We start from the raw sequence: 27,060 nt of genomic DNA, 5'->3' as shown, positions 1-27,060 counted from the left end.
CAAGCCATTCCATGCCTCTGTTTCCCCAGCAGGAAGACGATGCAGAGCGGGTCCCCCGGGGCAGTAGCTCTGGGGCACTTACCAGGCCCTGCAGCACCACGGACCCCCAGTGACCCCCAAAGCCACACACCCGCCCCTTGCTCTGATGTCTCCCAGCCGCCCCGGGTTCTGGAACATCCCCGTGGAGACCTACCATGACAACACACCGGGCCATAGCCTGGAGTCGGTCAACAACCCCCGCATCTGCACACAGCCCGGATGCCTGGGTTCTCTCCCCAGCTCTGGGAGGGGAGTGGGGTCCAGTGGCTAGAGCAGGGGCGGGGCTGGGAGCCAGGACTCCTGGGTTCCCTCCTTGTTCTCTGGCAGGGGCAGTGGGTCTCAGGGGCACCGGCAGCACTTGGGGTGGGGAGCCCAGGCCCGGGCTGGCAGGGGGCTGGTGTTTTGTGTGATGTGCGGCCATTCCTCAGCGACCCCACCCCAGAGGTGGCAGCATCTCGGTCCCAGGCGAGCAGTCCTCATGTAACGTTTTGTGTGTCTGTTTGCCAGCTTCCCTGCCCCAGAGGTGGCTGCAGCTCAGGAGCTGTACATAGAGAACTCCACTCCTGGAGGGTGCAGTGGATGGGGGAGCAGCCAGGGATTGGCACCTGGGAGTGCTCTGGGGTATGTGCCAGGGGGCAGCTGGGGCTGGGGTTCAGTACAAGGGGTTCTCACGCGCCCCCAGCCCTGGGCTGGCAGACGACGGTGCAGATCTGGCTTCCAGCAATTTATTTATTCAAGAATCAAACTCAGCAAAACCATTTTAACAGAGCCCGACCTGGGGTGGGGGAGCAAAGATCGGGGGGGTCAAAGGGAGAGGGGGTGACAGTTCTGGGGGTTAGGGTGGGGGTCAGGGGTGTTTCAGGGGGTCACGGCCCGGGGGAGTTGGCTGTAGCCTCGTCGAAGCTGTCCTCGAGGGGTTCCCAGGCGCAGAAGGGGCCAGCGCTGGGGGGGTCCCCCTGGCTGGGGCGGGGCAGGCAGGCCTGGTCCTGGTCCTGGTTCTGGTCCTGGTCCTGGGGCCCCTGCCAGCGCCAGTCCTGCAGCCCGTCGGTCCAGAGGCACTGGGCATCGCCCGACAGCTCGCACGGCGGGGAGCGACACGGCACCACCTGGGGAGGGGGCGGGGTTAGAGAGAGCCACGCCCACCCACATACCCCACCCTCATCTCATCGGCCTTGCCCCCTGAACCCCATCCCCCCACTTGTGTGCTGGGAATGGCTGGGGGGGAGTGGGTGGAGTTAGAGAGAGACACGCCCACCCCGCATAGATTTCCCCACCCACCCGCAGAGGGGCCCCCTGGGGCACACCCCTCCCCCACAGACCCAGCGCCCCCAAGCCCCACATCTGCCCCCCACCAGGCCTGATGTTACATGGCATCACCTGGGGTGGGGAGGAGGTGGGGTTAGGGACACTCCCAGCCCTCCAAGGCCCCCGCCCCCCATCTTCCAGCCCTCCAAGGCCCCCTTCTCCCAGCCCCAGCCCCCCCAGGCCTCCCGCCCCCCATCTCCCAGCCCCAGCCCCCCAGGCCTCCCATGCCCCAGCCCACAAGAACTCACGTCACAGGCGCAGCCCCCTCCATAGGCCTGGCTGACCCCACGGCGCTGGCTTGGAGGGAGGTGCCCCCAGGGGCGCACGAAGGAACAAAACGAGATAATCAGGCGCTTGTCCTGCCGCTCGGCTGGGGGGAGAGGGCAGAGGGAGTGGCTGGCACTGCGCCCCATAGTGATCAACAGCCCCCCACAGTGACCCACAGAGCCCCCATAGCCCCCCCAGATCCTGTAGCACCCCATAGCACTGCACCGCCCTCCCCCTCGGGACCACTGGGCAGGGAATGCTGTGTTTTGGGGGGCAATACCCGGGGGGGCTAAATGGGGAGGGGGCTGTCTCTAGGGTGAGTGGGGGGCACTCAGCAGAAGAGGTAGATGCAGAGGCTTGGAGGAAGGGCAGGCGGATGAACATCTGCATTCACACGGCTGGCGGGAGGACTTCACTGCCTTGGGGGGTGCGTCTCCCCCCACAGGTCCAATTGAGGGCCGGACCCAGGACGTGGGGAACTCGAGTGGCTCGGCCCAGGGAGCACCCGACCTGTGGATCTGGGACCAGGGGGAATTACCCCAGAAGGGGACTGGTGTCGAGGGGCCCTGAGGGGTATTGGGAAGTCCCTGGGAGGGGCTGCCCCAGGCCGGTGTCAGGGTGCTGGGGGTACCTTACCCATGATGAGATACTCCTCCTCCCCGTTCAGGGGCGCCGGGTGCTGGTACCCACAGAAGTGCTCCTGGTCCCAGGAGTCTATGAAGAGCACATCCCCCCATGACTCGAGCCCCTTGTAGGTCTGCGGGGAGGCGCACGTCAGAGCAGCAGGGGGTGCTGTGGGGAGCACGGTGGGGGACTGGCTGTGGGGGGAGCTCCTGGCTACGCCAGTCCCAGCCTGGACCAGCAGGGGGCGCCATGGGAAGTGCGGCAGGGAGGTGTGGAGTTGGTGGGGGCTGGCTGTCGAGGGAGCCGTGGGGAACAGGGCAGGGGGGTTGGTGGGGGCTGGTTGTGGGGGGAGCCGTGGGGAACAGGGCAGAGGGGTTGGTGGGGGCTGGCTGTGGGGGGAGCCGTTGGGAGCAGGGCGGGGGTGTTGGTGGGGGCTGGCTGTGGGGGGAGCCGTGGGGAACAGGGCAGGGGGGTTGGTGGGGACTGACTGTGGGGGGAGCCGTGGGGAGCGGGGCAGGGGGGTTGGTGGGGGCTGGCTGGGGGGGAGCCATGGGGAGCAGGGTGGGGGGGTTGGGGGGCTGGCTGTGGGGGGAGCCATGGGGAGCGGGGCGGGGGGGTTGGTGGGGGCTGGCTGTGGGGGGAGCCGTGGGGAACAGGGCAGGGGGGTTGGTAGGGGCTGGTTGTGGGGGGAGCCGTGGGGAACAGGGCAGGGGGGTTGGTGGGGGCTGGCTGTGGGGGGAGCCGTTGGGAGCAGGGCGGGGGTGTTGGTGGGGGCTGCCTGTGGGGGGAGCCGTTGGGAGCGGGGTGGGGGTGTTGGTGGAGGCTGGCTGTGGGGGAAGCCGTGGGGAGCGGGGCAGGGGGGTTGGTGGGGGCTGGCTGGGGGGGAGCCATAGGGAGCGGGGCAGGGGGTTTGGTGGGGGCTGGCTGTTGGGGGAGCCATGGGGAGCGGGGCGGGGGGGTTGGTGGGGGCTGGCTGTGGGGGGAGCCGTGGGGAGCGGGGCAGGGGGGTTGGTGGGGGCTGGCTGTGGGGGAGCCGTGGGGAGCAGGGCGGGGTAGTTGGTGGGGGCTGGTTGTGGGGAGCAGCGGGGTCTTTGGGGGGCAGGTACCTTGGTGATGTTGATCTCGTAGCGAATCCAGGACTCGAACTCCTGGGTGCTGCTGCTGGTGGGGCTCAGCGGAGTGACCCCCATGAACTTGCCCCGAATCACTGCATGGCAGAGGCAGGGGTCAGGGCACCCTGAGCGGCCCCCCACCCCCGCCAGGCCCCCAGCATCTAGAACCACCAGAGTCCTCTAATATGACCCAGACAATGGCGGGAATCCCTCCCTCCCGGACTCCGGGGTCCCCCTGTGCCTTGGGTCTGGGATTCAGGACTCCTGGGTTCTTCCATGCCTTGGAAAGAGGAAGATTCCTCCACACACACACACTCTGTGGGGCATCGGGGCTGGAGCCGGGACCCCAGAGTCAGTTCAGGGCCTCTCCAGCAGGTAATAGCTATACTGACGCTGGGGCACAGGGGGAGCGCTCCCTGGTTGACGGTGCGAGAGGGCGGCAGGACGTCTCAGCTGGGGGGTGGGGTTTATAGCTCTGGGGGAGGGACACAAGAATTTATGGGTGTTCGGGGGAGTTGCAAAAATTACAGGGGGAACTCTGCTGGGGGATGGGGCATTGGGGGTCACTCACCTATGTCAGCCTGGCAGAACGGCATCTGGGGGTGCTGGGGGCAGGGTGGGGGGCTCAGAGGGGTGCTGTGGAGCAGGGGGGGTCAGGGGTCACTCACTAACATCGGCCTGGCAAAACGCCATCTGGAGGTGCTGGGGGACAGGGTGGGGGGCTCAGAGGGGTGCTGGGGGGGTCAGGGGTCACTCACCAACGTCGGCCTGGCAGAATGCCATCTGGAGGTGCTGAGGGCAGGGTGGGGGGCTCAGAGGGGTGCTAGGGGGGTCAGGGATCACTCACCGACGTCAGCCTGGCAGAACGCCGTCTGGGGGTGCTGGGGGGTGCAGCTGCAGGCGTCTGTGGCGTCCCCCAGCACCAGGACCAGGATCGCACCCGCCAGCAGCCAGCTCGAGGTGACAGGGCTCATGGTGACGCTGGGTTCAAGGGGCCTGAGGGTGGGATGGAGCCAAGAGATGGAGACACCCCAGAATCACCCTAGCCTGGCCTCTCTCAACAGGGGGCGCTATGGGGGGGCTCCCCATTACTCCAGCCACGGACTCTCCTAGCAGTCGCCTCTCCAACCTGAACTGGGCCTGGAGATGGGGAAAACCCAGGCCTGGGCTAGCAGGGGCTAAAGGTCGGGAGTGGGGGGCACCTGCAAAGCTGGGGGGGAGCCCAGGGCTGGGAGAGCAGGGGCTGTGGGTCAGGAGTGAGGGGTACCGTCAGGGCTAGAGGGAGCCCAGGGCAGGGCTAGCAGGGGCTGTGGGTCAGGAGAGAGGGGCACCAGTACAGCGGTGGAGGGGGGGGGGTATTTCTCTGCCAGAAAATAAGGGCAAGTTAGAAGATGGGGGGGCAGCATGGGAGCTGGGGAGACCAGTGGAGGGGGGCAGCAGGGGGGCTGGTGGAAGGGGAGCTGGGGGGGCCCAGTGGAGGGGGAAGGGAGGGCCCAGTGGAGGGGGGCAGCAGGGGGGCTGGTGGAAGGGGAGCCTGGGGGGCCCAGTGGAGGGGGCAGGGAGGGCCCAGTGGAGGGGGGCAGCAGGGGGGCTGGTGGAAGGGGAGCTGGGGGGGCCCAGTGGAGGGGGGCAGCAGGGGGGCTGGTTGAAGGGGTGCTGGGGGGCCCCAGTGGAGGTGTCTGAGGGGCCCAGTGGAGGGGGGCGGGAGGGGGGCTCCTCTCCCCTACCTGAGACCATGGAGCAGGCGAGGGCTGGAATCTCGACTTGCTCGGTGTGAGGTTCAGCCCCACTGGCTCCTATATAAGCAGCACCACACTTCTCCCCTCCCCACACACACACCTGCCAGGCTGGACAGGAGGAAGGGAGGTGATGTCAGCCGGACGTCAGTCTGACGTCTCTTGCTCAGTGCAGGGGGGACACCACCCCCCAGCACCCCTCCCTGGGGGTGAGGGAAATTTCTGGTCACTCAGCACCAGCAGCAAGTCGGGGAGGAGAGGGATGGAAACCCAGGGGAGGGGGACAGCATGGGGCAGAGCAGGGACTATGATGCAGGGGGTAGGGGGCCTGTGCTGGGGGCAGGGGGGGCTCAGTGGGGCACTGTACTCTAGGGGACAGGTGGGGGGCAGCGTGCTGCACAGGGTGGTTGGGGGGATGGATGGAGTCATGAGAGAGTGGATGGATAAATGGATGGGGGGGGATGTGTGGGGGTGGGCAGGGATGGACGGATGGATTAGTGCAGGGGTCGGCAGCCTTTCAGCAGTGCTGTGCCAGTCTCTCTGATTTACGGTTTCGCGTGCTAGTCATACATTTTAACGTTTTTAGAAGGTCTTTCTGTAAGTCTACGATATAGAACTAAACTATTGTTGTATGTAAAGCAAACCAGGTTTTTAAAATGTTTAAGAAGCTTCATTTAAAATTAAATTAAAATGCAGAGCCTCCCGGACCGGTGGCCAGGACCCGGGCAGTGTGAGTGCCACTGAAAATCAGCTCGCGTGCCGCCTTTGGCATCCGTGCCATAGGTTGCCTTCATGTATCAATTAACACGGTATCATATGCATATGATATTATTACACTCATGCACTCACACTCACACACACACACAAGCACACACCATCTTATTGTTGTTACCAACTAGTTGCTCCCCCTAACTGCACTGGCCAGGTGAGTTAGATGGGGGAGGGGTGGAGCCAGGCTTCTGCCGATCCGGATCAATGCTCCATGTGGACAAGACGAGACGGGGTCCTCTGCAAGACACCTCCCATTTATAGCAGCTCTTCTCTCCTGCAGATCTGCACCAGCTTCAAAATCTGTGTCTGTGGCCGCTGGGCCTTTGTGCTGCTTCCTTCGGGGGGCTGTTTCAATGCTGCATAGAGGCTGTTTCCAAAAGAAGGTGCTGGCTTCTGACCCCCGTCAGTGTGTCTGCTTGTCTTTACTGAGCCCACTTGACCGGTTTTATTGTCCTTGGGCCTGACTCCCAGCCCCCTCCAAGGGGTGCAGCTGTCTGGAGGTGCTGCCTTCCCGCCTTCCCCCTTCACACCTCGGTCATTCCACAGGGCAGTTGATTAAAAGACTTGGGGAGGGGGGCAAGATCTTGTTCTACTCTGAGCAAAAAGACATTTTTCTTCTATCTTATTCTGTCCTTAGGGGCTAGAACATTATACCAAGGGCAGTGATACAAAGTGTCCATATACCAAGGTGTGATGTTATGATTGTGATATAATATCTCGTTAGAAGGTGACAGGGCCAGAAAGAGTTAATTACCTTCCAGACTCACCTGACCCATGGGTGAATCTTAAGGACTGGTTAGGAAGATATGTAAATGAAGAGAGCTTTGAAATGTAAGTCTGCATTGTTAGAGATCTCCAGGGGAGATGTTTGCTCAGGTCTTGTGATATAAGCAAACAAGTCTTGCCCATTGCTATAGTTTTAATTCAAAGATACAAAAGGGAATATTAACATTTATAATGATACTTAAGTGAAATAGTGTTATTGTCTATGTGTCTCTTTGAGGGGTGTGGTAACCTGTATTTGAACTGTTTAATGGATAAATTACTCTGTGCTAATTGCCAGGATGTTTGGGAGAAGGAGTTAAGCCTATTATTTTCTCAGGCCATAAGGCTGCTGGAAATGTATAAGCAGCCTGGGACACGGTCCTTCTTCATCTCAGATCTGCTTTGGGTTTCAAGAGGGGGAAACCTTAAGCCACAAGGATTGAGATCCCCAGTCACTGACTGGAGCCATCCTGAATATGGACATTGGATTGTAACTATTTCTAAAAGGTCTTTTGACAGCTACAAGCTCACCACTACTATGTGTCTGAACCTCAAGAATTGAATTCAAGTCTGTCTGTATATTGATCTTTTAACCAACACTCTTTCTCTTTTCTTTTTTAATAAATTTTAGCTTAGTTAATATGAATTGGCTGTAGCATGTATTTTGGGTAAGATCTAAGTTGTAATTGAACCTGGGTGTGTGGCTGATCCTTTGGGATTGGAAGAACCTTTTCTTTTATGTGATGAGATCAGATTTTCAGGAATCATCATCATATCTGACAGGTGTATCTGGACAGAGGTCTGAGGCTGGGCACTTTAAAGGAACTGCAGTGTTTGGACTTCTGAGTAACCAGTGAGGTGCTACAGAATCTGTTCTGTGCTGGTTGGTAAATCTAAGTATTGGAATAACCACCAGCTTCTGGGGTTTGTCTGCCTCATTTTGTTTGCAGTTCACCCTAATTGAGTGACCTCGGCTCTCACGGGCAGCACCGTCACACAAGGCTCATCAATACAAGGTTTCTGTATGAGGCTTTGATACAAAGTCTCATGAAAACAGAGTCACACATGGGTAGACCCCACTACAAGGTTATATGAAGAGGCACAATGTAAAGTCATATGAAAATTATCAGAGATTTATCTACAGGTGGTGGAATGGCTGGGTAGGTGCATAAATGAGTTCTGAGGAGGGAGTGTGGATGCGTGGGAGTTGGGAGGATGGATGGGAGTGTGGGTAAATGGATGGACTGGTCAATGAATGGGTGGATGGATCAATGGATGGGTTGATGGATGGATGAGTCAATGGGTGGGTGGATGGATAGATGGTTGGGTGAGTCAATGGGTGGGGTCAGAGGGTGGATGGAGGTTTGGGTGGGTCTGTGGTGGGTAGATGGATGGATGAGTCAATGGGTGGGTGGATAGATGGATGAGTGGGTCAGTGGATGGATGGATGATGGGTGATCAGGTTTGTGAGCACGTAGACGGTGGATAGGTCAATGGGTAGATGGACGGTGGGCTAGATGGGTCAATGGATGGATGGGTCAATGGGTGGGTTGATGGATAATGTATCAATGGTGGGTAGATGGGTGGATGGATGGATGATGGGTGGGCAGGTTTTTGCGTGGGTAGATGGGTGGATGGGTGGGTGGGTGGGGGAAATCACAGTCATACTCTGCTGTCTCTGGGTGTCTCCCCGTCTCTCCCCCGCAGTGGACGGGCAGTGGTCCGAGTGAGGGGAGTGGTCCACTTGCACCCGGCTGGGATGCACCGGGAGCATCAGCTGCCGGGAGATCATGGGGCAGCAGAGGCGGATGCGGGAGTGCAAGGGGAGCAGCCCTGATGGGAAGCACTGCAAGGGCACTTATATCCATATCTGCAGCTGCTACAACATGTATCGGTGCAAACGTGAGTGTCCGAGGTGGGGCAGGTGGGATACCGGGCTGGAGGGGCCCATGGGTCTGATCTGGGGGGGCATCGGGCTGGAGGGGCCACTGAGTCTGATCCAGAGGCCCATGGGAAGGGGCTGAACCAGGTGCTGATCTCTCCCCTTCCCCGTAGGATGGTGACCCAATGAGTGGGGACCACTAGGCCAGTGAACGTCAGCCCATCAACGGGCAGGCCCTGGAGGAGAAGGATGGTGAGCTGGGGGGATGTTGAGTGGGTCAAAGATGGGGGGGTGGGGAGGGCTGGGAACCAGGACTCCTGGGTTCTTTTCTCATGGTACAACCTGGGTGCAGGGCTACAAGGCGGATGAGGTTCTGCAGCAAGATCTGCCGGTTCTGGTGATACCTGCCCCTTTGGCCGGGACACTGTTACTTGCCTTGAGCATGAACCCAGGGCTGAGCTAGCAGGGGCTGCAGGTCAGGAGTGAAGGGCATCTCTGCCCTGTGTGTGCCAGAATGGGGTTAGCCCCCCACAGCCAGTGTCCTGCTCCCCATAGCGCCCCCAGCTGGGAGATGCTGGGGCTGGAGCAGTGAGGAAGAGATTGTGTGTGGGAGGCTCCATGTGGCTGGAGGGGCAGGGGGGAGGAAGAAAAAAATCCGATGACTGCTACAAAGTGGGGACTAACTGGCTAGGTGGTCGCACGACTGAAAAGGATCTGGGGGTTCGAGTGGATCCCGAATGGAATAAGAGTCAACAACAGGACGCAGCTGTGGGAAAGGCTAATCTCATTCTGAGTGTGTCAATAGGAGGGTCTTTTGCAAGACGCGGGAAGTCTTGGTCCCACCCGGATCAGCACTGGTGGGGCCCCAGCAGGACGACTGTGCCCGGCTCTGGGTGCCTCACTCCTTAGGAAAGTTGAGAACATATTGGAGAGAGTCCAGAGCAGAGCAACCAAAAGGACTGAAGGGTTAGAAAACCTGACCTAGGAGGGATGGTTAAAAGAAACCAGGCATGTTTGGCCTGGAGAGAAGGAGACTGAGTGAGGACCTGAGAACAGCCTTTAGCTACATCACGGGCTGTTCTAAGGAGGACACTGGTCAATTGTTCTCCGTGTCTGCTGAGGCAGGACAAGAAGGGCTGAATCTGCAGCCAGGGGGATGGAGGTTAGATATTGGGAGAAACTTTTTAACTCAAGTCATTCAGTTCTGGAATTGGCTCCCAAGGGGGCTGTGGGACCCCGTCATTGGAGGGGTTTAGGAAGAGGTTGGACAAACACCTGTCAGGGCTGGTCTAGGTTGACTTGGTCCTGCCTTTGCACAGGGGGCTGGATGTGGTGACCTCTTGAGGTCCCTTCCAGCCCGACACGTCTATGATTCTATTCCAGTCTATCGATGTTTTTATATTGTGTTCACCACGGAGTATCTGGCTGGGTGGGAGACAGGAATGGATGGATGGCAGGTGGATGGGTAGTTGGCAGGGCCAGTGCAAGGAAGTTTCGCGGCCTAGGCGAAACTTCCACCTTGCACCCCCACCAGCTAACCCTGCCCCACCCACAGCAGCTAACTCAGCCCCCCACCAGGGGAGCCCTCCCGCAGCAGCTACCCCCCCCCCGCAACAGCTAACCCCTCTTCCCTCTGTCCCCCCATGGCAACTAACCCTGCATGGGGAGACTTCCCCCCTTCCCCCGGCAGCTAACCCTGCCTGGGGAGACTTCCCCCCTTCCCCACCCCCCGGGCAGCTAACCCTGCCTGGGGAGACTTCCCCCCTTCCCGCCCGCCGGGCAGCTAACCCTGCCTGGGGAGACTTCCCCCCTTCCCCCCCCCGGGCAGCTAACCCTGCCTGGGGAGACTTCCCCCCTTCCCCCAGCAGCTAACCCTGCCTGGGGAGACTTCCCCCCTTCTCCCCCCCCCGGGCAGCTAACCCTGCCTGGGGAGACTTCCCCCCTTCCCCCCCCCGGCAGCTAACCCTGCCTGGGGAGACCTTCTGCGGAAGCTAACCCTGCCTGGGTAGCCCGCCCCAGCTCACCTCGGCTCTGCCTCCCACACTGAGCACGCTGGCGCTGCTCTAATTCTCCTCCCCGCCCAGGCGTGAGGCGCCGATTGGAGGAGACTTAAAACTGGGCTCTGTGCTCAGCGGAGGAGGCAGACTGGAGGTGAGCTGGGGCAGGGAGCGGTTCACCTGTGCGCGCCCCCCCCCCGTTATTGCAGGCAACCCTCCCCGCGCGCTCCCTCCACCCAGCTCACCTCCACCTCCTCGCCTGAGGGGGCTTTTAGGTGCCCCCAACCACTAGGCGCCCTAGGGCAGCCACCTAGTTTGCCTAAATGGTTGCACCAGCCCTGGTAGTTGGGATATGGGGGGCAGGGATGGATGATTGGGTGGTTGCATGGACAGATGGATGGATACATAGATGGGAGGGTGAGTGGACAGGGATGGCTGGGAGGATGATGTTGGGACCTTATCCACTCAGTTCCCAAGAATTCAGCTGGACACCAAGCTCATCAAGGAGGTTTCTCTCCTGGCATCCAGGCCCTGATGCTGAGGCTTAGATGCAGGGGGTGGGTCCAGGGTGAACCACTGTGACATTCTCTACCTGTGGGGGAATGTGCAGTAACCCCCATGTTCCTCATTTTCATATAATCGTGATCTTACGTATAAAGCAGGCCTTGTAAGGTATCAGGGGAAAGGCTATGATCTGAGGAAAGTCATTTCTCTATCCATATATGTGTATCATTAATATATATGAAGTTATGAGAATTGTGTTGTGTGGTTGTCACTAAAACATGCTGTAAGTTGTGGGAATCAGACAGATATTTGCTTCCCAGAGGCAACAGCAAGGAACGTAGCCAACATCTGGGCGGGGTGTGAAACAAGCCAGCAACAGCTATTGTCCCGCAAGGAGTACAATGCAATGACTCACCTGGACGAGCCCACAGCAGGGGAATTGCTCAACCCTGCCGGGAGAGACTCACAAATGCTCACCTGACTCTGAAGGTGCTGGGGGGAGCCATGGGGGAAGAAAGGACATGATAAGAGGGAGAGATGTTTGCCATGGTCTTCCTCTCCCTTCCACCTCCATCTACAGACAACACCACCAAATGACAGAAGCGCCGATCAAAGGGGAGAGCCTGGCTGAAAAGTACCTAGGCCACGGCGAGAAGCACCTAAGTTTGAAAGGACACTGAAAGTGTTAAAATCAGCTTAGAATGCGTTTTGCTTTTCATTCATTTGACCAAATCCGACTTGTGGTGCTTTGACTTATAATCACTTAAAATCTATCTGTACAGTTAATAAATCTGTTGGTTTATTCTACCTGGAGCAGTGCGTTTGGTTTGAAGTGTTTGAGGGGCTCCCCTTAGGTACATATCAATTTCTTTGTTAAATTGACCAATTTATATAAGCTTGCAGCGTCTAGCGGGCATAACTGGACACTGTAAGACAGAGGCTCCCAGGATTGTGTCTGGGACTGGAGATATTGGCTAGTGTCATTTGCTTGCAAGTAGCTGGGAGCAGCTGACACACCAGAGGCTGCACGTGAACGGCCCAGGAGTGGGGTTCTCACAGCACAGCAGGGTAAGGTTGGCTCCCAGAGTCAAGGATTGGAGAGGCCTAGAACATGACCGGTCCAGACAACACCAGAGGGGAACGTCACAATGGCACAGTGAGCAGGGGATCTGTACGGCTCGTTACTCCAAGCGAAGTTCACCCTTAAGCCCTGATATTTGCAATTTTAAGTGAATCTGAAGTGCGATGGCTAAGGACAGTCAGGAGCAGGTCACCGTTTTGTTATTTTCTGAAAGGGGAGTAAGAACAGGAAAGCAGGAAAATGAGTGAAAGTGGAGAAGCGACGGCGAAGTTGGAGCTGTTGGGGCTTCAGTCTGCAGAAAAGGAGAGAGGGCACCAGAGATTACTGCAACTGAAAGAACTGGAGATCAGAGAAAAAGAGAAAGAGGCAGCCAGGGAGGAAGCAGAGGAAAAGAGAACGAGAAGGAAGAAAGAGAAAGAGTAAAAATTTGAAGATGCTGTTTTGCAAAGTTTTCCGATTACCACTGAAACATAGAGAGTTAAATTTAGGAATGTTAAGAAAGATATTGGTCTGAATAATGGATGTAAACGAAATGAAAGACTTGTCACAACCACACACCCAAAGTACAATTCATTCACCAGCTGGTAAACACATCCTCACACAGACATCGCCCACGGTGTTCTACATCGCTTTGCATACTCTGTGGTCAGTTCCGTACTTCCTGGGAACCAGTCCCCGTACAGGTGACCGGCTGTTCACACGTTCACCATTGTCCTGCTGTTCCCTTATCTACTAATTACATATTTACAAGGCTGCTGGGAATTCGGTTTTTGTTCATTGTTCCGTGGCCTTTGTCAGAACAGATCTATAAATAGGTGAGGGGGTAGGGATGGTTGGGCGAAGGGATGAATGGATGAGTGGACGGGGTTGGGTGGGTGGGTGCATAAATAGGTGGTTGGAAAGGGATGTGTGGGTGGGTGGACAGGGATGGATGGGGGACGGATAGGTGCTTGAATGGGTGGGTGTTTGGGGAGGTATGGATGGGTGGGTCAGTGGTTGGAGGGAAGCTGGGTGAATTTTTCCCAGTGACCTGGCCCAACTCCTTAGCTCTTCGTTCTCCTGCAGAGGGGCTGACTGTCCATGGGGGTTAGTTCCAGATACCCATGGCTGGGCAGTTGTCTGGGTCCAGGCAGGCGTCAGTCACACCAGGATCTCTGGGTCCTTGCGCATACCAAACAACCATTTCTCACCACCTTATTAGCCAGGTGCCACATAGGGGAAACTGAGGCATGTATAATATTCAAAATATGATGAAAATTTCCACTTCATCACACATTCTCCAGCAGGGGGCGCAGGGACACACACACACACACACACACACACGAGTGCAGGACTAGTCCCCTCCAGCAGGGGGTGCAGGGGACACACACATACACACACAGCGCAGGGCTTGTCCCCTCCAGCAGGGGGCACAGGGACACACACACATAGTGCAGGGTTTGTCCCCTCCAGCAGGGGGCGCAGGGGACACACACACACACACACACACACACACACACACACACACTCACACACACACACACACACGGCGCAGGGCCCATCCCCTGCAGCAGGGGGCACAGGGACACACACACACAGCACAGAGCTTGTCCTCTCCAGCGGGGGACGCAGGGGGGGACACACTCACAGAGTGCAGGGCTTGTCCCCCCTGAATACATTCCGTGTCCCCCCCCCCCCCCCCGCCAGTTTGAGACCCTCTAGGTCAGTGCTTCTCGAAGTGGTGGTCCGCGGACTGGTGCCGGTCCGCGAGACATCGGCTGCCAGTCCGCGGCGAGTTTCCTCATAAGAGCATCCAATAGGATAATAATATGGCACCGGTCCCTGGCACATGGGGGGGGAATTGCCGGTCCCCCACATCAGACAGCTTGAGAAGCACTGGGCTAGGTTAGAGCGGGGGCAGAAGTCAGCTTGGATTTCATGTTTACTCTTGGCCTTCTGAGCGTGGGAAATCAAAACGCCACTAGAGGGGAGCAGAGGCCCATGGTAGAATCACAGACTCGTACAGATTCGGGTTGGAAGCAGGGTGACCAGACGGCAAGTATGAAAAATCGGGACAGGGGATGGGGGGGTAATAGGCACCTAAGACAAAGCCCCAAAAAATCAGGACTGTCCCTATAAAATCGTGATATCTGGTCACCCTGGTTGGAAGGGACCTCAGGAGGTATCTACTCCCACCCCCTGCTCAAAGCAGGACCAACTCCAACTAAATCCTCCCAGCCAGGGGCTTTGTCAAGCCGGGCCTTAAAAACCTCTAAGGAAGGAGATTCCTCCACCTCCCTAGGGAACCCATTCCAGTGCCTCATCACCCTCCTAGTGAAATAGCGTTTCCTAATATCCAACCTAGACCTCCCCACTGCAACGTGAGACCATCGCTCCTTGCTCTGTCATCTGCCCTCACTGAGAACAGCTGAGCTCCAGCCTCTTTGGAAACCCCCTTTCAGGGGTTGAAAGCAGCCATCAAATCCCCCCTCACTCTTCTCTTCTGCAGACTAAACAAGCCCAGTTCCCTCAGTGTCTCCTGAGTCATGTGCTCCAGCCCCCTGATCATTTCCTTGCCCTCCGCTGGACTCTCCACTTTGTCCACATCCCTTCTGTGGTGAGGGGCCCAAAACTGGACGCAATACTAATGCTGAATAGAGGGGAATGATCACGTCCCTCAATCTGCTGGCAATGCCCCTACTAATGCAGCCCCAAATGCCATTAGCCTTCTTGGCAACGAGGGCAACCTGCTGACTCATATCCAGCTTCTCATCCACTGTAACCCCAGGTCCTTTTCTGCAGAACTGCTGCTTAGCCCATCAGTCCCCAGCCTGTAGCCATGCCAGGGATTCGTCCGCCCTAAGTGCAGGACTCTGCACTGGTCCCTGCTGAACCTCATCAGACGAGGTTTCTCTTGGCCCTACCCTCCAATTTGTCGAGGTCCCTCTGGGAGCCCTACAGAAGGTGCTTGGAAGCCGGCCACTCTCACCAATAACAGATCTTACCTCCCTCGCCTCGTGTCTCTAGGACCCGGGGACTGCCCCGCTTACAGTCCCACTGCATACCTGATACCGTGAAGCGGGGTCACTCCCAGAGCTGGGGGGTGGGGGTGGAAACAGGAGTGGGTGAGCAGGGGGTTGTGGGTCGGAGATGTGGGGGTCAGCCCAGGGCTGGGCTGGCAGGGGGCTGCTGTTTTCTGTGTCCTGCTGTAAGTGCATGAGCCCAGGGCTGGGAGCTGTAACAAACCTGGGGGTCTTGGAAAGGAAATGAGAGAGAATCGTTAGACCATTGGAAAGCAGGGAGCCAAAGAGAGAGAGCAGAAAATGAGACATCAGGTCTGTCCCCTCTAGGGGGCGCTGCCCAGATCCAGCCTCAGAGTGGGGACTGGCTGGCTCACGGGGTGGGGAATGGGGCCTGAGGCCTGTCCCGTCTGGGGACGCTGGCTCCCATTGGCCACATGGCAGGGACCGGCTGGCTCGGGGGGTGGAGAATGGGGCCAGGGTCTGTCCCCTCTGGGGGCCCCGGCTCTCATCGGCCTCAGAGCAGAGACTGACCGGTTCAGGGGGTAGGGAATGGGCTGGGGGCCTGTCCCCTTTGGGGGGCGCTGGCTCTGATCTCCAGCTCTTTAGCCCAAGGGTCCTGACAGGACCGAGTGCTTCGATCACCGTCTTTTAGTCCCTTATGGGGAAGGAACTCACTAAGGGGCTGGTCAGTCCAGCGCCGGCAGGTCGAACCCCGTCCCATGGCTGGAAGTTGAAGCTGGACAGAAGCCTTTGTCCCGAGAGAGCAGCGAACCCTCGGGACCCTTCCCCGGGGCGCAGTGGAGTCTCCAGCATGGACCAGGTTTAAATCCAGACGGGCGGTTTTGCTGAGTCTTGCCCTAGATCAAACAGGAATTAATTCGGGGCAGGTCTCTGGCCTGTGCGATCCAGGAGGTCAGACGAGAGGCTCACAATGGTACTGACTGCAGACTCTGCCCTCCGCTGGCTTGGCCAAATCCCTATTTTGGGAACCTCGGTCAACCAAACACAGAGAGTCCTTCAGTTCATTCCCCGTTTTGGGGCTCTGCTGTTCCGTTCTCACCCTGCTGCCTTGCCCCAGACGCGGCTGCATCTCAGCGCCGGGCGACCCATTCTCATGTGGTGTTATGTGCAGCCATTCCCTAGTTGCCCTGCCCCATAGGTGGCTGCATCTCAGTAGCTGCACATCTAAAACTCAGCTCCTGTCCCAGAAGCAGAGACCTGGAGCTGATGGAGGAATCACTATTAGCTCTTGGTTGTGTAGGGAACACAAGTGTCTGTGTTTCAAGCTCACAGCACTAACACACACACACACACAGCAGGGGCCGGCAGGGACACACACACACACACACGCAGAGCAGCCACCTGGGTTCTCTCCCTGGCTCTGGGAGGGAAGTAGGGTCTAGTGGTTAGAGTAGGGGGGGCTAGGAGCTAGGACTCCTGGGTTCTCTCCCTGGCTCTGGGAGGGGTGTGGGGGCTGGTGGTTAGAGCGGGGGGAGCCAGGACTCCTGGGTTCCATGGCAGAGCTTGCTCCAGAGATAACAGGAAACCCATTTATCCGGCAGTTGCTCAATGCCTCACAACGCTAGGAGCAGCCAGAAAGGGGGCAGGCTGCTCAACCTCGAACCCACCCATTACAGGCCCCACAGGGAAAGGCCATCAAAACAAATCCGGCCCCCTAGTGCCAGGCACTGCTCAGGGCTGGGCTAGCAGGGGCTGCGGGTTGGGAGTGGGGGGCACCAGTACAGCAGTGGGGGGCAGGGCTGGGCTAGCAGGGGCTGCGGGTCGGGAGTGAAGTGCACCGGCAGGGCTCGGGGGGGGGAAGGAGGGGGCTTGTTTTGTCTCTGCTGCTGTTCCCAATCTCGGTGGATTTACACTGACAATGGGCAGCCCTGATTACTGGAACCTTATCCCAGACCTGGGCCGGGGGGGTGGGGGTGGGCTGCCACACACAGAGCCCCCCTCCCCTGAGCTTCTCAAATGCCTCACCCCCACCATGGAGCTCCCCACAATGACCACCCCCATTGGGTCACTCCAGCCTCTCCCCCCATTACTGACCTCCCCGCTCAGTGCAGACCCCTCCCTTCCCAGGTACAACACAATCTGCCACACACAGAAAGGGCCCATCCCCTCCAGCAGGGGGTGCGGGGGCACAGGGACACATACACACCCCTAACTACCCCCAACAGTTGCGCCCCTGCTGTCTAGGGCTCGCAGCACCTGGGGCCCCTCTCTGGCCCTGACCCCCACGCCTGCCAGGACCTGCCTTGAGGGGAGGGATGGTCCCCACTGAGGGGGGAACTGATTGGTCAATGCAGACACCCCCCAAGAGGGGAGGGGCGGAGTCAGAGCCGACTTAAAAGTTTGGGGTGGGGGCCCAGGGCGAGGAGGAGGGAGTGCAGGGAGGGAAGAGGAATGGTGCGGGGTTAGGTGACGGGTACCCCCAAACTGTCAGCACCATGGCCGGTGAGTGGGGACCCCCCCGCCTTCAGGGATGAGTCCCTTCTAGAGAGGGGGCAGAGAGAGGAGGGGAAAGAGGGGTCGGGGTTCAGGGAGAGAGATGGGGGAACCTCTCTACAGCCAGAGGGGCTGGTAGCCAGGACTCCTGGTTTCTCTCCCTGGCTCTGGGAGGGGAGCAGGGTCTAGTGGTTAGAGCAGGGGAGCACAGCTGGGATCCAGGACTCCTGGGTCCTACCTTATCCCCCAAGGCTGTTCGTCAGCGATTCCTTCCGACGCCGCCCTGTCCCCAGGTGCTGAGCCCGACCACCCAGCACTGACCCCACATCCTCTGGAGCCATGGCAGGGACTGGCAGCTCGAACCGTGAGTGGGGTCCAAGGGGGGGACCTGCCACTACTCCTCCCCCATGCAGAAGCAGGGTGAGGGCTGGGAGCCAGGACTCCTGGGTTCTCTCCCTGATTGGGGGGGTGGAGTGGGGTCTAGTGGTTACAGCAGGCGCGGGGGGGCTGGAAGCCAGATCCAAGGCCCCAGGTCATGTAGACGTTAATGAGAAAACTGCTTGGCACAGACTCTCGGGGGCTCAAATTCCCTCCCTGCCTCCCACCCCCCAGTCCCAGACTAATTAGCCTCCCGGGAGCATTGTGTCCCCCGGGCGCTGCGTTCTCACGCTCTCAGGTTCGGTGGGCCGGGTGGGGAGGGGTGATCAGGTTCCCCCCACTTAATCCCGGGGATCACAGCCGGGAATGACAACAGCCTCTGTCCCCAGCGGGGCGGGCGGGGGAACTCTCAGAGGCTGCCACCGACCTGCCGAGAAGGGACCTTGTTGGGGCGTAGAGACGTTCCCCCCACAGCCGGCGACGCGCCACCCCAGTGGTGCAGACCTCCATGCACTGAGCTGCAGGGGGAGCGCTCCCCACAGCAGAGGTATTAGGGCTTTTACCATTGCTGGGCCACTAGGGGGCACAGGACCCCGCCACGGGCACTGCGCATTGCAGGCGAACGCGGGGACAGAGGTTAGAAATATCCCCCCATTTAAAGTAGAGGGGGTGGGGGGCAGGGAGCCCAGGGCTGCGCTAGGAGGGGCTGCGGGTTGGGAGTGAGGGGCATCAGCAGGGCTACGGGGGGACAGGGCTGGGCTAGCAGGGGGCTGCGAGTCAGGAGTGAGGGGCACTAGCAGGGCCGGCGGGTGTCAAGTCTGGGCTAGGACAGGATGCGGGTCGGGAGTGAGGGGCCCCGGCAGAGCTGGGGGGGTCAGGACTGGGCTAGGAGAGGGCTGCGAGTCAGGAGTGAGGGGAACTAGCAGGGCTGGCGGGTGTCAAGGCTGGGCTAGCATAGGATGCGGGTCGGGAGTGAGGGGCCCCAGCAGAGCTGGGGGGGTCAGGACTGGGCTAGGAGAGGGCTGTGAGTCAGGAGTGAGGGGCACTGGCAGAGCTGGGGGGGTCCGGGCTGGGCTAGCAGGGGCTGCGGGTCAGGAGTGAGGGGCACCGGCAGAGCTGGGGGGGTCAGGGCTGGGCTAGGAGGTGGCTGCAGGTCGGGAGTGAGGGGCACCAGCTGAGATCCTGACACCGCCCCCTGTCATCTCCAGACACTATCAGCCCCGCCTTCAGGAAGGCCCCAGAGATGCCTGGCCTGGTGGGGGGACCCCCGGCTGATCCCCCTTCCCTGCACTTCACTACCCCCACGCGCCGGCGCCATCGCACCAGCTTCACCCAGGAGCAGCTGGAGCAGCTGGAGACCGCCTTCGCCAAGAACCACTATCCGGACATCTACGTGCGCGAGGAGCTGGCCCAGGCCACGCGGCTCAACGAGGCCAGAATCCAGGTACCCGGTGGAGGGCAGCAGGGCGGGGCGGGGCGGGGGGTGCTCCCCGGCAGTCAGTGCTGGGCACTGCAGGGTGTTCTGTGTGGCTGTTCCCCAGCTGCCCCGCCCCAGAGGTGGCTGCACTCAGCGCCGGGCGAGGCATCACTGAGGTCCCGGCCAGGCGCACTCCTGGGTGAGGGGCTCCGTGAGGTAATGCAGCTGGATCTGGATGGCGTCTTTCTCTTTCCAGGTGTGGTTCCAGAACCGCCGGGCCAAGCAGCGGAAACAGGAACGGGCCCTGCTGAAGCCCAGCCCCCCGCGGGGCCTCTCGGTCAGGCCGGTACCTGCTCCCCCACCCCGGCAGTACCAGTACACCCCGACCCTGGGCCCCCCCCACCACCACCACCTCCCCCGCTTCCCTGCCTCCTACCCCCCAGGGCTTCCGCCTCCCCCTAGCCAGTTCCCGTGCCCCCACCCTCCGCCACCCCCTCGTGCCCCCGAGGACTGGTACAGCTCCCTGCGCGCTATGACCTCCACCCCTGCCCCCCCACCCCCTGTCATCTCCCTCAGCCTGGACCCAGCCGCCCACTGGAACTGAGGCCCATGGGGCACTGGATGCAGCATGGAACGGTCATAAAGATGTTGAAAGATCTCTGACTCAGTCTCCTTCATTCCAACACAGGAGGATGGCTCTCCCAGCACTGAGATGCAGCCACCTCTGGGGCAGGACAGCTGGGGAACAGCCACACATAACGCCGCCTGGGGATGGTTCGCCCGACACTGAGATGCAGCCATTTCTAGGGCAGCGCAACTGGGGAACAACTGCATATAACACCGCATGGGCATAGCTCACCTGGCACTGAGATGTGCCGCCTCCCATTATTATTACGAAATAATTCAATATGAGCAAACAGGACGTTCCAACCTGTAACATATTTTTTTCTATGTGCTTTGAACAGGCTTATTTCCTAATGGAAAGAAAAATTATGAGTGAAATTGCCTTGGAGGAAAAAATTAGATCGTAAAATACGAATGCAAATGAGGAGTTTTCTAAGAAAAGGTTCTCAGATGATCAAAAAGCCACAATTCCAGAAATCAAGAAAGTGGGGACACTTGACTAAAAGCCCATGTTCTTTCAGTGGGGGAAATGAAGGCATCCGTTTGACATTTAAAAAGCCACATATAAAAAAATGGGAAAAAAATACGAGCTAGTAATGGATATAAATTAGTAATTGATATAAATTAGAAGTGTATTTGGCTAGAAGCAGGATGAGGTACTCATATCAAATGCGGGTGATGGAGCACTTTCCAGGACATTAGGCCTGGACCCCCAAAGGGACTTACTTTAATCTTTTTATTACTGACCTTGGCACAAAAAGCAGGAATGTGCTAACAAACTTTGCAGCTGACACGAAGCTGGGAGGTATTGCCAACACAGAGAAGGACCGGGATATCCTACAGGAAGATCTGGATGACCTTGTAAACTGGAGTAATAGTAATAGGATGAAATTTAATAATGAAAAGTGCAAGGTCGTGCATTTAGGGATTAATACCAAAGATTTTTGTTATAAATTGGGGACACATCAGTTGGAAGTAACAGAGGAGGAGAAGGACCTCGGAGTATTGGTTGATCACAGGATGACAATGAGCCGTCAATGTGATATGGCCGTTAAAAAAGCTAATGCAGTTTTAGGATGAATCAGGCGAGGTATTTCCAGCAAAGATAAAGAGGTGTTAGTACAGTTATACAAGGCACCGGTGAGACCTCATCTGGAATGCTGTGTGCAGTTCTGGTCTCCCATGTTTAAGAAGGATGAATTCAAACTGGAACAGGTACAGAGAAGGGCTACTAGGATGATCCGAGGAATGGAAAACCTGTCTTATGAAAGGAGACTGAAAGAGCTTGGCCTGTTTAGCCTAGCCAAAAGGCTGAGGGGGTATGATTGCTCTCTATAAATATATCAGAGGGATAAATATCAGGGAGGGAGAGGAAATATAGAAGCTCAGTACCAATGTGGACACAAGAACAAATGGATATAAACTGGACACTAGGAAGTTTAGTCTTGAAATTAGACGAAGGTTTCTAACCATCAGAGGAGTGAAGTTCTGGATTAGCCTCCCAAGGGGAGTAGTGGGGGAAAAAGACATACCTGACTTCAAGACTAAGCTTGATAAGTTTATGGAGGGAATGGTATGATGGGATAGCCTAATTTTGGCAATTAATTGATCTTTGATTATCAGCAGGTAAGTATGCCCAGTGGTCTGTGATGGGATGTTAGATGGGGTGGGATCTGAGTTCCAACAGAGGATTCTTTCCTGGGTGCTGGCTGGTGAGTCTTGCCCACATGCTCAGGGTTTAGCTGATCCCCAGATTTGGGGTCCGGAAGGAATTTTCCTCCGGGGCAGATGAGCAGAGGCCCTGGGGGGGCTTCGCCTTCCTCTGCAGTGTGGGACACACACGGGTCACTTGCTGGAGGATTCTCTGCACCTTGAGGTCTTCAAACAACGATTTGAGGACTTCAGTGGCTCAGACATAGGTCAGGGGTTTGTTGCAGGAGCGGGTGGATGAGATTCTGTGGCCTGCGTTGTGCAGGAGGTCAGACTAGACGCTCACGATGGTCCCTTCTGACCTTAAAGTCTAGGAGTCTATGAGACCCCCCCCAACAAACTGGCACCGAAAGACACACACCCCAACGACCCGATGCTGCCCTTCTAGGCCCCTTAAAAAATTGCTGCGATCCACAGAGCCCAAGTTAGGAGCCTGGACTCCGCTACAGAGAGCAGGGAGTGACAGGCGCCCCAGAATGTGACCCACAAATGTGACCCCAGAATGTGACCCTGCCCCTCTTGCGGCTTTCAGCACCTAAGTCTGGACTCCACGCAGGTCCTGCTCGTCCACTAGGGGAGGAGCCGGGACCTCTCCGCCTCCGAGGACTGGCCCACTTCCCATGATGCTCAGCCTCCCCCCTCCTTTAATGTTGAAATGCCTTTTCCGGCTTGCCCAGCTTGGTGGGTGCATCTCACCGCTCTCCAGTGTCCTGGGCAGCTCCCCAAGCGGCCCTGCCGACTCCTGGATCAGACGGGAGGTGTCGGATCTCCACAAAACTCAATGGTGAGAGGGACGCCCCTCTGGCTGCCAGCCTCCCGGTGAGAGCCCACATCCAGCACGGGGGAGAGGCCCCCCTCTTCGCCTGCCAAGAAGAAGAGATTTGAACAGGAATCTCTACCAGGACCCCTAAGCACCAGGCTGCAGAATCACCGGCCCAATTAATGCTGAATGAGTTAACCCAACAGGGGAGGGAGAGGGACACGCCTGAGAACGTCCCCCAGTTCAGAGATCAGGGCGCTTGGCTAAAATACCCGTGTTCAAATCCTTCCCGTGTCTTGGGCGAGCACTGTAACCACTGGGCTAAAGGCAACCCTAGGATCAAAGCCGCAAGGAGCCCCCGGGCTCATCTCGTTTGTATCACACAGGCCGGAAACCATCCCCAACATCATTCCTAGAGCTGATCCGGTAGAGAAACAGCCCGGCTTGACTGAAAAACGGCCAATGGTGGAGAATTCACCATGACCCCTGGGAAATAGACCTGGTGGCTCATGACTCTCATGGTAAAAAACTGATGCCTTATTCCCAGGAGGAATTTGTCCAGCTTCAACTTCCAGCCATTGGCTCAAGTTCTGGACTGAAGAGCCCATTAATAAATATTTGTTCCCAACGTCGGTACGTACAGGCTGGGATCGAGTCATCACCCTTTCACCGTCTCTTTGGTCCGCTAAACAGATCGAGCTGCTGGCGTCTCTCGCTCTCAGGCAGGGCCGTTAATCATCCTCGCGGCTCTTCTCTGACCCCTCCCCGATTTATCTGCGTCAACATCTAGGAACAAAGGATGAGGGCCAGACTCACCTGCTGGGGGACTCTCTCCTGGGAAGCAATGACTCTGAAAAAGATTTGAGGGGTGTGGGGGAAAATCAGCGGAACGTCCGATCACAGTGGGACGCTGGGACCAAACAGGAACCTAATGTGATCCCGGGATGTATAAACAGGGGAATCTCGAGTTGGAGCAGAGAGGGGATTTTCCCTCTGGCTTTGGCCCTGGTGCGGGCACTGCTGGGATCCCACATCCCGTTCTGGTACCCGCATTTCAAGAAAGATGTTGCATAGGCGCTGACTTTTCTCGACATCGTGCTCAACCCCCCAGCCTCGCCCCCATTCCAACCCCTTCCCCAAAGTCCCTGCTCCAACTCCGCCCCCTCCCTGTCCCTGCTGGACTCCTGCCCCAAATCCCCACCTGGCCCCGCCTCTTCCCCGAGAGCACCTCGTTTCCCCTCCTCCCCGCTCCCTCCCAGGGCTTGCTGCTGCAAAACAGCTGTTTCGCGGCCACAAGCGCTGGGAGCTAGGGGGAGAAGCGGAGCCGCAGCGTGCTCAGGGGAGGAGAGCTACTGGTGGGTGCAGAGCACCCACCAATTTTTCCCTGTGGGTGCTCCAGGCCCGGAGCACCCACACAGTCGGCGCCTATGGGCTGTTGATCAGTTGGGGAGGGGTCAGAGAAGGGCCCTGTCTGAGAGTGAGACACCAGCAGCTTGGTCTATTTAGCTCAGAGGTTCCCAAACTGGGGGTGCGGACACCTCAGGGGGTTGTTAGGTTATTAAGTGGGGGGGGTGCGAACTGTCAGCCTCCACCCACTTCGCCTTCTGCGTTTATAATGGTATGAAATACATTAAAATGTAGTTTTAATTTATAAGGGGGGGTTGCCCTCAGAGGCTTGGTGTGGGAAAGGAGTCACCAGAACAAAGGTTTGAGAATTTTAGCTGAACAAAGAGAAGGTGAAGGGGTGACTCAATTCCAGTTTCCAAGTGCCACCCCGGGGAACAACCACGGGTAACAGGCCAGTCAGACCAGTGGAGGAAGAGCTCACGTGATCCAAGGGCTGGAAGTTGAAACTAAACAAATTCAGCCTGGAAATAAGGCGTCCGGTTTTTACCGAGAGTAATGACCTGGGGGCAGTTTCCCAGGAGGACACGGTGGATTCTCCGGCACTGGCCATTTTTCAGTCCGGACGGGCTGTTTGCTACAAGATCTGCTCTGAGAATTAGCATGGGGGAGCTCCAGCCTGTGCGACACGGAGGTCAGGCTAGATCATCACAACGGGGAGATGAAAGCCAAAAGGGGCGGGGGGAGGCTGTGCTGGACCACGGAGGTGTTGGGTTATTGTAGGGTCTCTTAGGAGTGCTCGAGTCTGGTTTGTTATGGGGGTGTCTCTCGGGGCCGGGTCGTTGGAGGGGGGGGTCTTGGGGCCAGATTCTAATGGGCGGGGGAGGTCCTCTGGCAGGAGGGTTGTTATGGGGGGTGGGGTCCTTCAGGGCCGGGTCATTGGGGGGTCTCGGAGCCGGGTCATTGGGGGGGGGGGGTCTCGGAGCCGGGTTCTAATGGGCGGAGGGGTCTCGGGGCCAGGTTATTAGGGGGGTCTCGGGGCGGGGTCTAATGGGCAGGGGGGTCTCGGGGCTGGGTTCTAACGGGCGGGGGGGGTCTCGGGGCCGGGTTCTAATGGGAGGGGGGGTCTCAGGGCCGGGTTATTGGGGGTGGTCTCGGGGCCAGGTTCTAATGGGCGGGGCGGTCTCGGGGCGGGTTATTAGGGGGGTCTCAGGGCCAGGTTATTGGGGGGGTCTCGGGGCCGGGTTCTAATGGGAGGAGGGTCTCAGGGCCGGGTTCTAATGGGAGGGGCGTCTCGGGGCAGGTTATTGGGGGGGTCTCAGAGCCGGGTTCTAATGGGCGGGGCGGTCTTGGGGCGGGTTATTGGGGGGGGGTCTCGGGGCCAGGTTCTAATGGGCAGGGCGGTCTTGGGGCGGGTTATTAGGGGGGTCTCGGGGCCGGGTTATTAGGGGGGGTCTCGGGGCCGGGTTCTAATGGGCGGGGCGGTCTCGGGGCCGGGTTATTAGGGGGGGTCTCGGGGCCGGGTTCTAATGGGCGGGGCGGTCTCGGGGCCGGGTTATTAGGGGGGGTCTCGGAGCCGGGTTCTAATGGGCAGGGCGGTCTTGGGGCGGGTTATTAGGGGGGTCTCGGGGTGGGTTATTGGGGGGTCTCGGGGCCGGGTTCTAATGGGTGGGGGGGTCTCGGGGCCGGGTTATTGGGGGGGGGTCTCGGAGCCGGGTTCTAACGGGCGGGGGGGGTCTCGGGGCCGGGTTATTAGGGGAGGTCTCAGAGCCGGGTTCTAACGGGCGGGGGGGTGTCGGGGCCGGGTTATTAGGGGGGGGTCTCGGAGACGGGTTATTAGGGGAGGTCTCGGAGCCGGGTCTTTGGGGGGGGGTCTCGGAGCCGGGTTCTAACAGGCGGGGGAGGTCTCTGGCGGGGCCGGGTCTCTCGGCAGCACGGTGACGGGAGGGCCGCGGGGACTAGGCGGGGACAGGACGGGACCAGGCCGCGTTGCTATGGTAACCACGGCGCGCAGGGTGGGCAGGACCCGGATGTCGGCCGGGGGTTGGCGCTCAGGGCCGTTCTCAAGGAGGGGGCGGGGCTCAGGCAGCGAAGGGACCCGGATGTTCCGGGGCGGGGCTATATAAGGAGCCGGATCCGGCTCGGCGGGCGGGGCTGTCGAGCAGGGGGCGGGGCTCAGCGATGGACCCGGATGTGCGCCAGTGGAGGGGGAAGGCGGGCTGAGCCGTGCGCAGGTCCCGGGTTTTTCCCTGAGCCCGGCTTGGCGGGAACAGGCGGGGCGGGATGGCGGTTGGGCAGGACCCGGATGGATGCCGCGTGCCAAGGTCCCGGATGGGCGCCGTTCGGCTGGCCCCTCCCTCCCGCGCGCGCGCGCTCTTCGGCGCCCGGTCCAATGGGAGCGCCGGGTGCGCGTCACGTGACCTGAGGCCGGTGGGCGGGGCCTCTATATAAGACTCGGCCGGGCGCCGCCTCGGCCGCCTTCTCAGCAGCTCCAGCCCGGGACAGGTCCGCTCGGTGAGTGTGGCGGTCTCGCGCAGCTTGAGGGGCGTCTGCGAGGCCTTGCGTCGCTCGGCGGCCCTCACGGAGGGGAATCGGGGGCTCGCTGAGGCCGCAGCGGCAGCCCTAAAATGCGCGTGCGCGGCTGGCGGAGCTCGGGTGAAACGGTGGCCTGGGGGTTCTCTTCGGCTTGGGGGGGGAGGGGCTGAGGCGCGCGCATGCGCGCGGCAAGTCTCAACTATCCGGGGTGTTCTGTGGGGGCGGGAGGGTGGAACGCGGCGGGCGCGCACGCGCGGGAGGCGCCTGCTTCGTCGTGTCGCTCGGGTCGTTCCCGCGCTGGTTGGGGGGGGTGGAACGCTGGGGGGGCCGGCGTTCCATGCGGCGCTGGCCTCGCCACTGCGGCCACGTGACCGCCGCCGCCGCCATCTCTTCTGCGCGGGACACAAGATGGCGGCCCTCGGGGGAGGGAGGCTGGGGCCAGGCGCCCTTCAGCGGGGTGGGGTTTGTGCGAGGTGCTCCATTGGGTTGGCGGGAGCAGGGGGGTCCTTGGGGTGGCTGGGATGTGGGCTGGATCTGTGGAGGAGGGGGCCTGGAGACGCATGCCCTGCCCGAGGCCCTCTTCTGTGGGGTCACCCTGCGAGCCCAGCTCTCACTAGGTTAGCAGCTGTAGCGTGCAGGTTGGCAGATCATCCCGGAGCTGGTGGTGACATTCCCTCTGCCAGAGAGCTTGTACAATGGGATCCTGGAATCCCTTCTCCCTGGAGGGCGGGAGCAGACAGGGATAGGGCTCTG

The 27,060-nt window shown here is 59.1% G+C and overlaps 1 protein-coding gene across 1 annotated transcript; it reads right to left on the bottom strand.

The window, feature by feature from the left end:
• Window positions 1-905: 905 nt before the first annotated feature.
• On the bottom strand, window positions 906-22,501 carry LOC127036889 (metalloproteinase inhibitor 1-like). Its single transcript, XM_050928159.1, has 6 exons — window positions 22,365-22,501; window positions 4,195-4,343; window positions 3,342-3,442; window positions 2,248-2,368; window positions 1,593-1,714; window positions 906-1,145 (listed from the first exon to the last, which is right to left on the bottom strand). Exons 1-6 carry the CDS (start codon window positions 22,499-22,501, stop codon window positions 906-908), a joined length of 870 nt encoding a protein of 289 aa, XP_050784116.1.
• Between the last annotated feature and the right edge of the window lie 4,559 nt (window positions 22,502-27,060).

The sequence above is a fragment of the Gopherus flavomarginatus genome, chromosome 18 (genome assembly GCF_025201925.1).
Source record: "Gopherus flavomarginatus isolate rGopFla2 chromosome 18, rGopFla2.mat.asm, whole genome shotgun sequence".
NCBI classification, from domain to species: Eukaryota; Metazoa; Chordata; order Testudines; family Testudinidae; genus Gopherus; species Gopherus flavomarginatus.
This window is presented reverse-complemented; position numbering and strand designations above follow the sequence as displayed.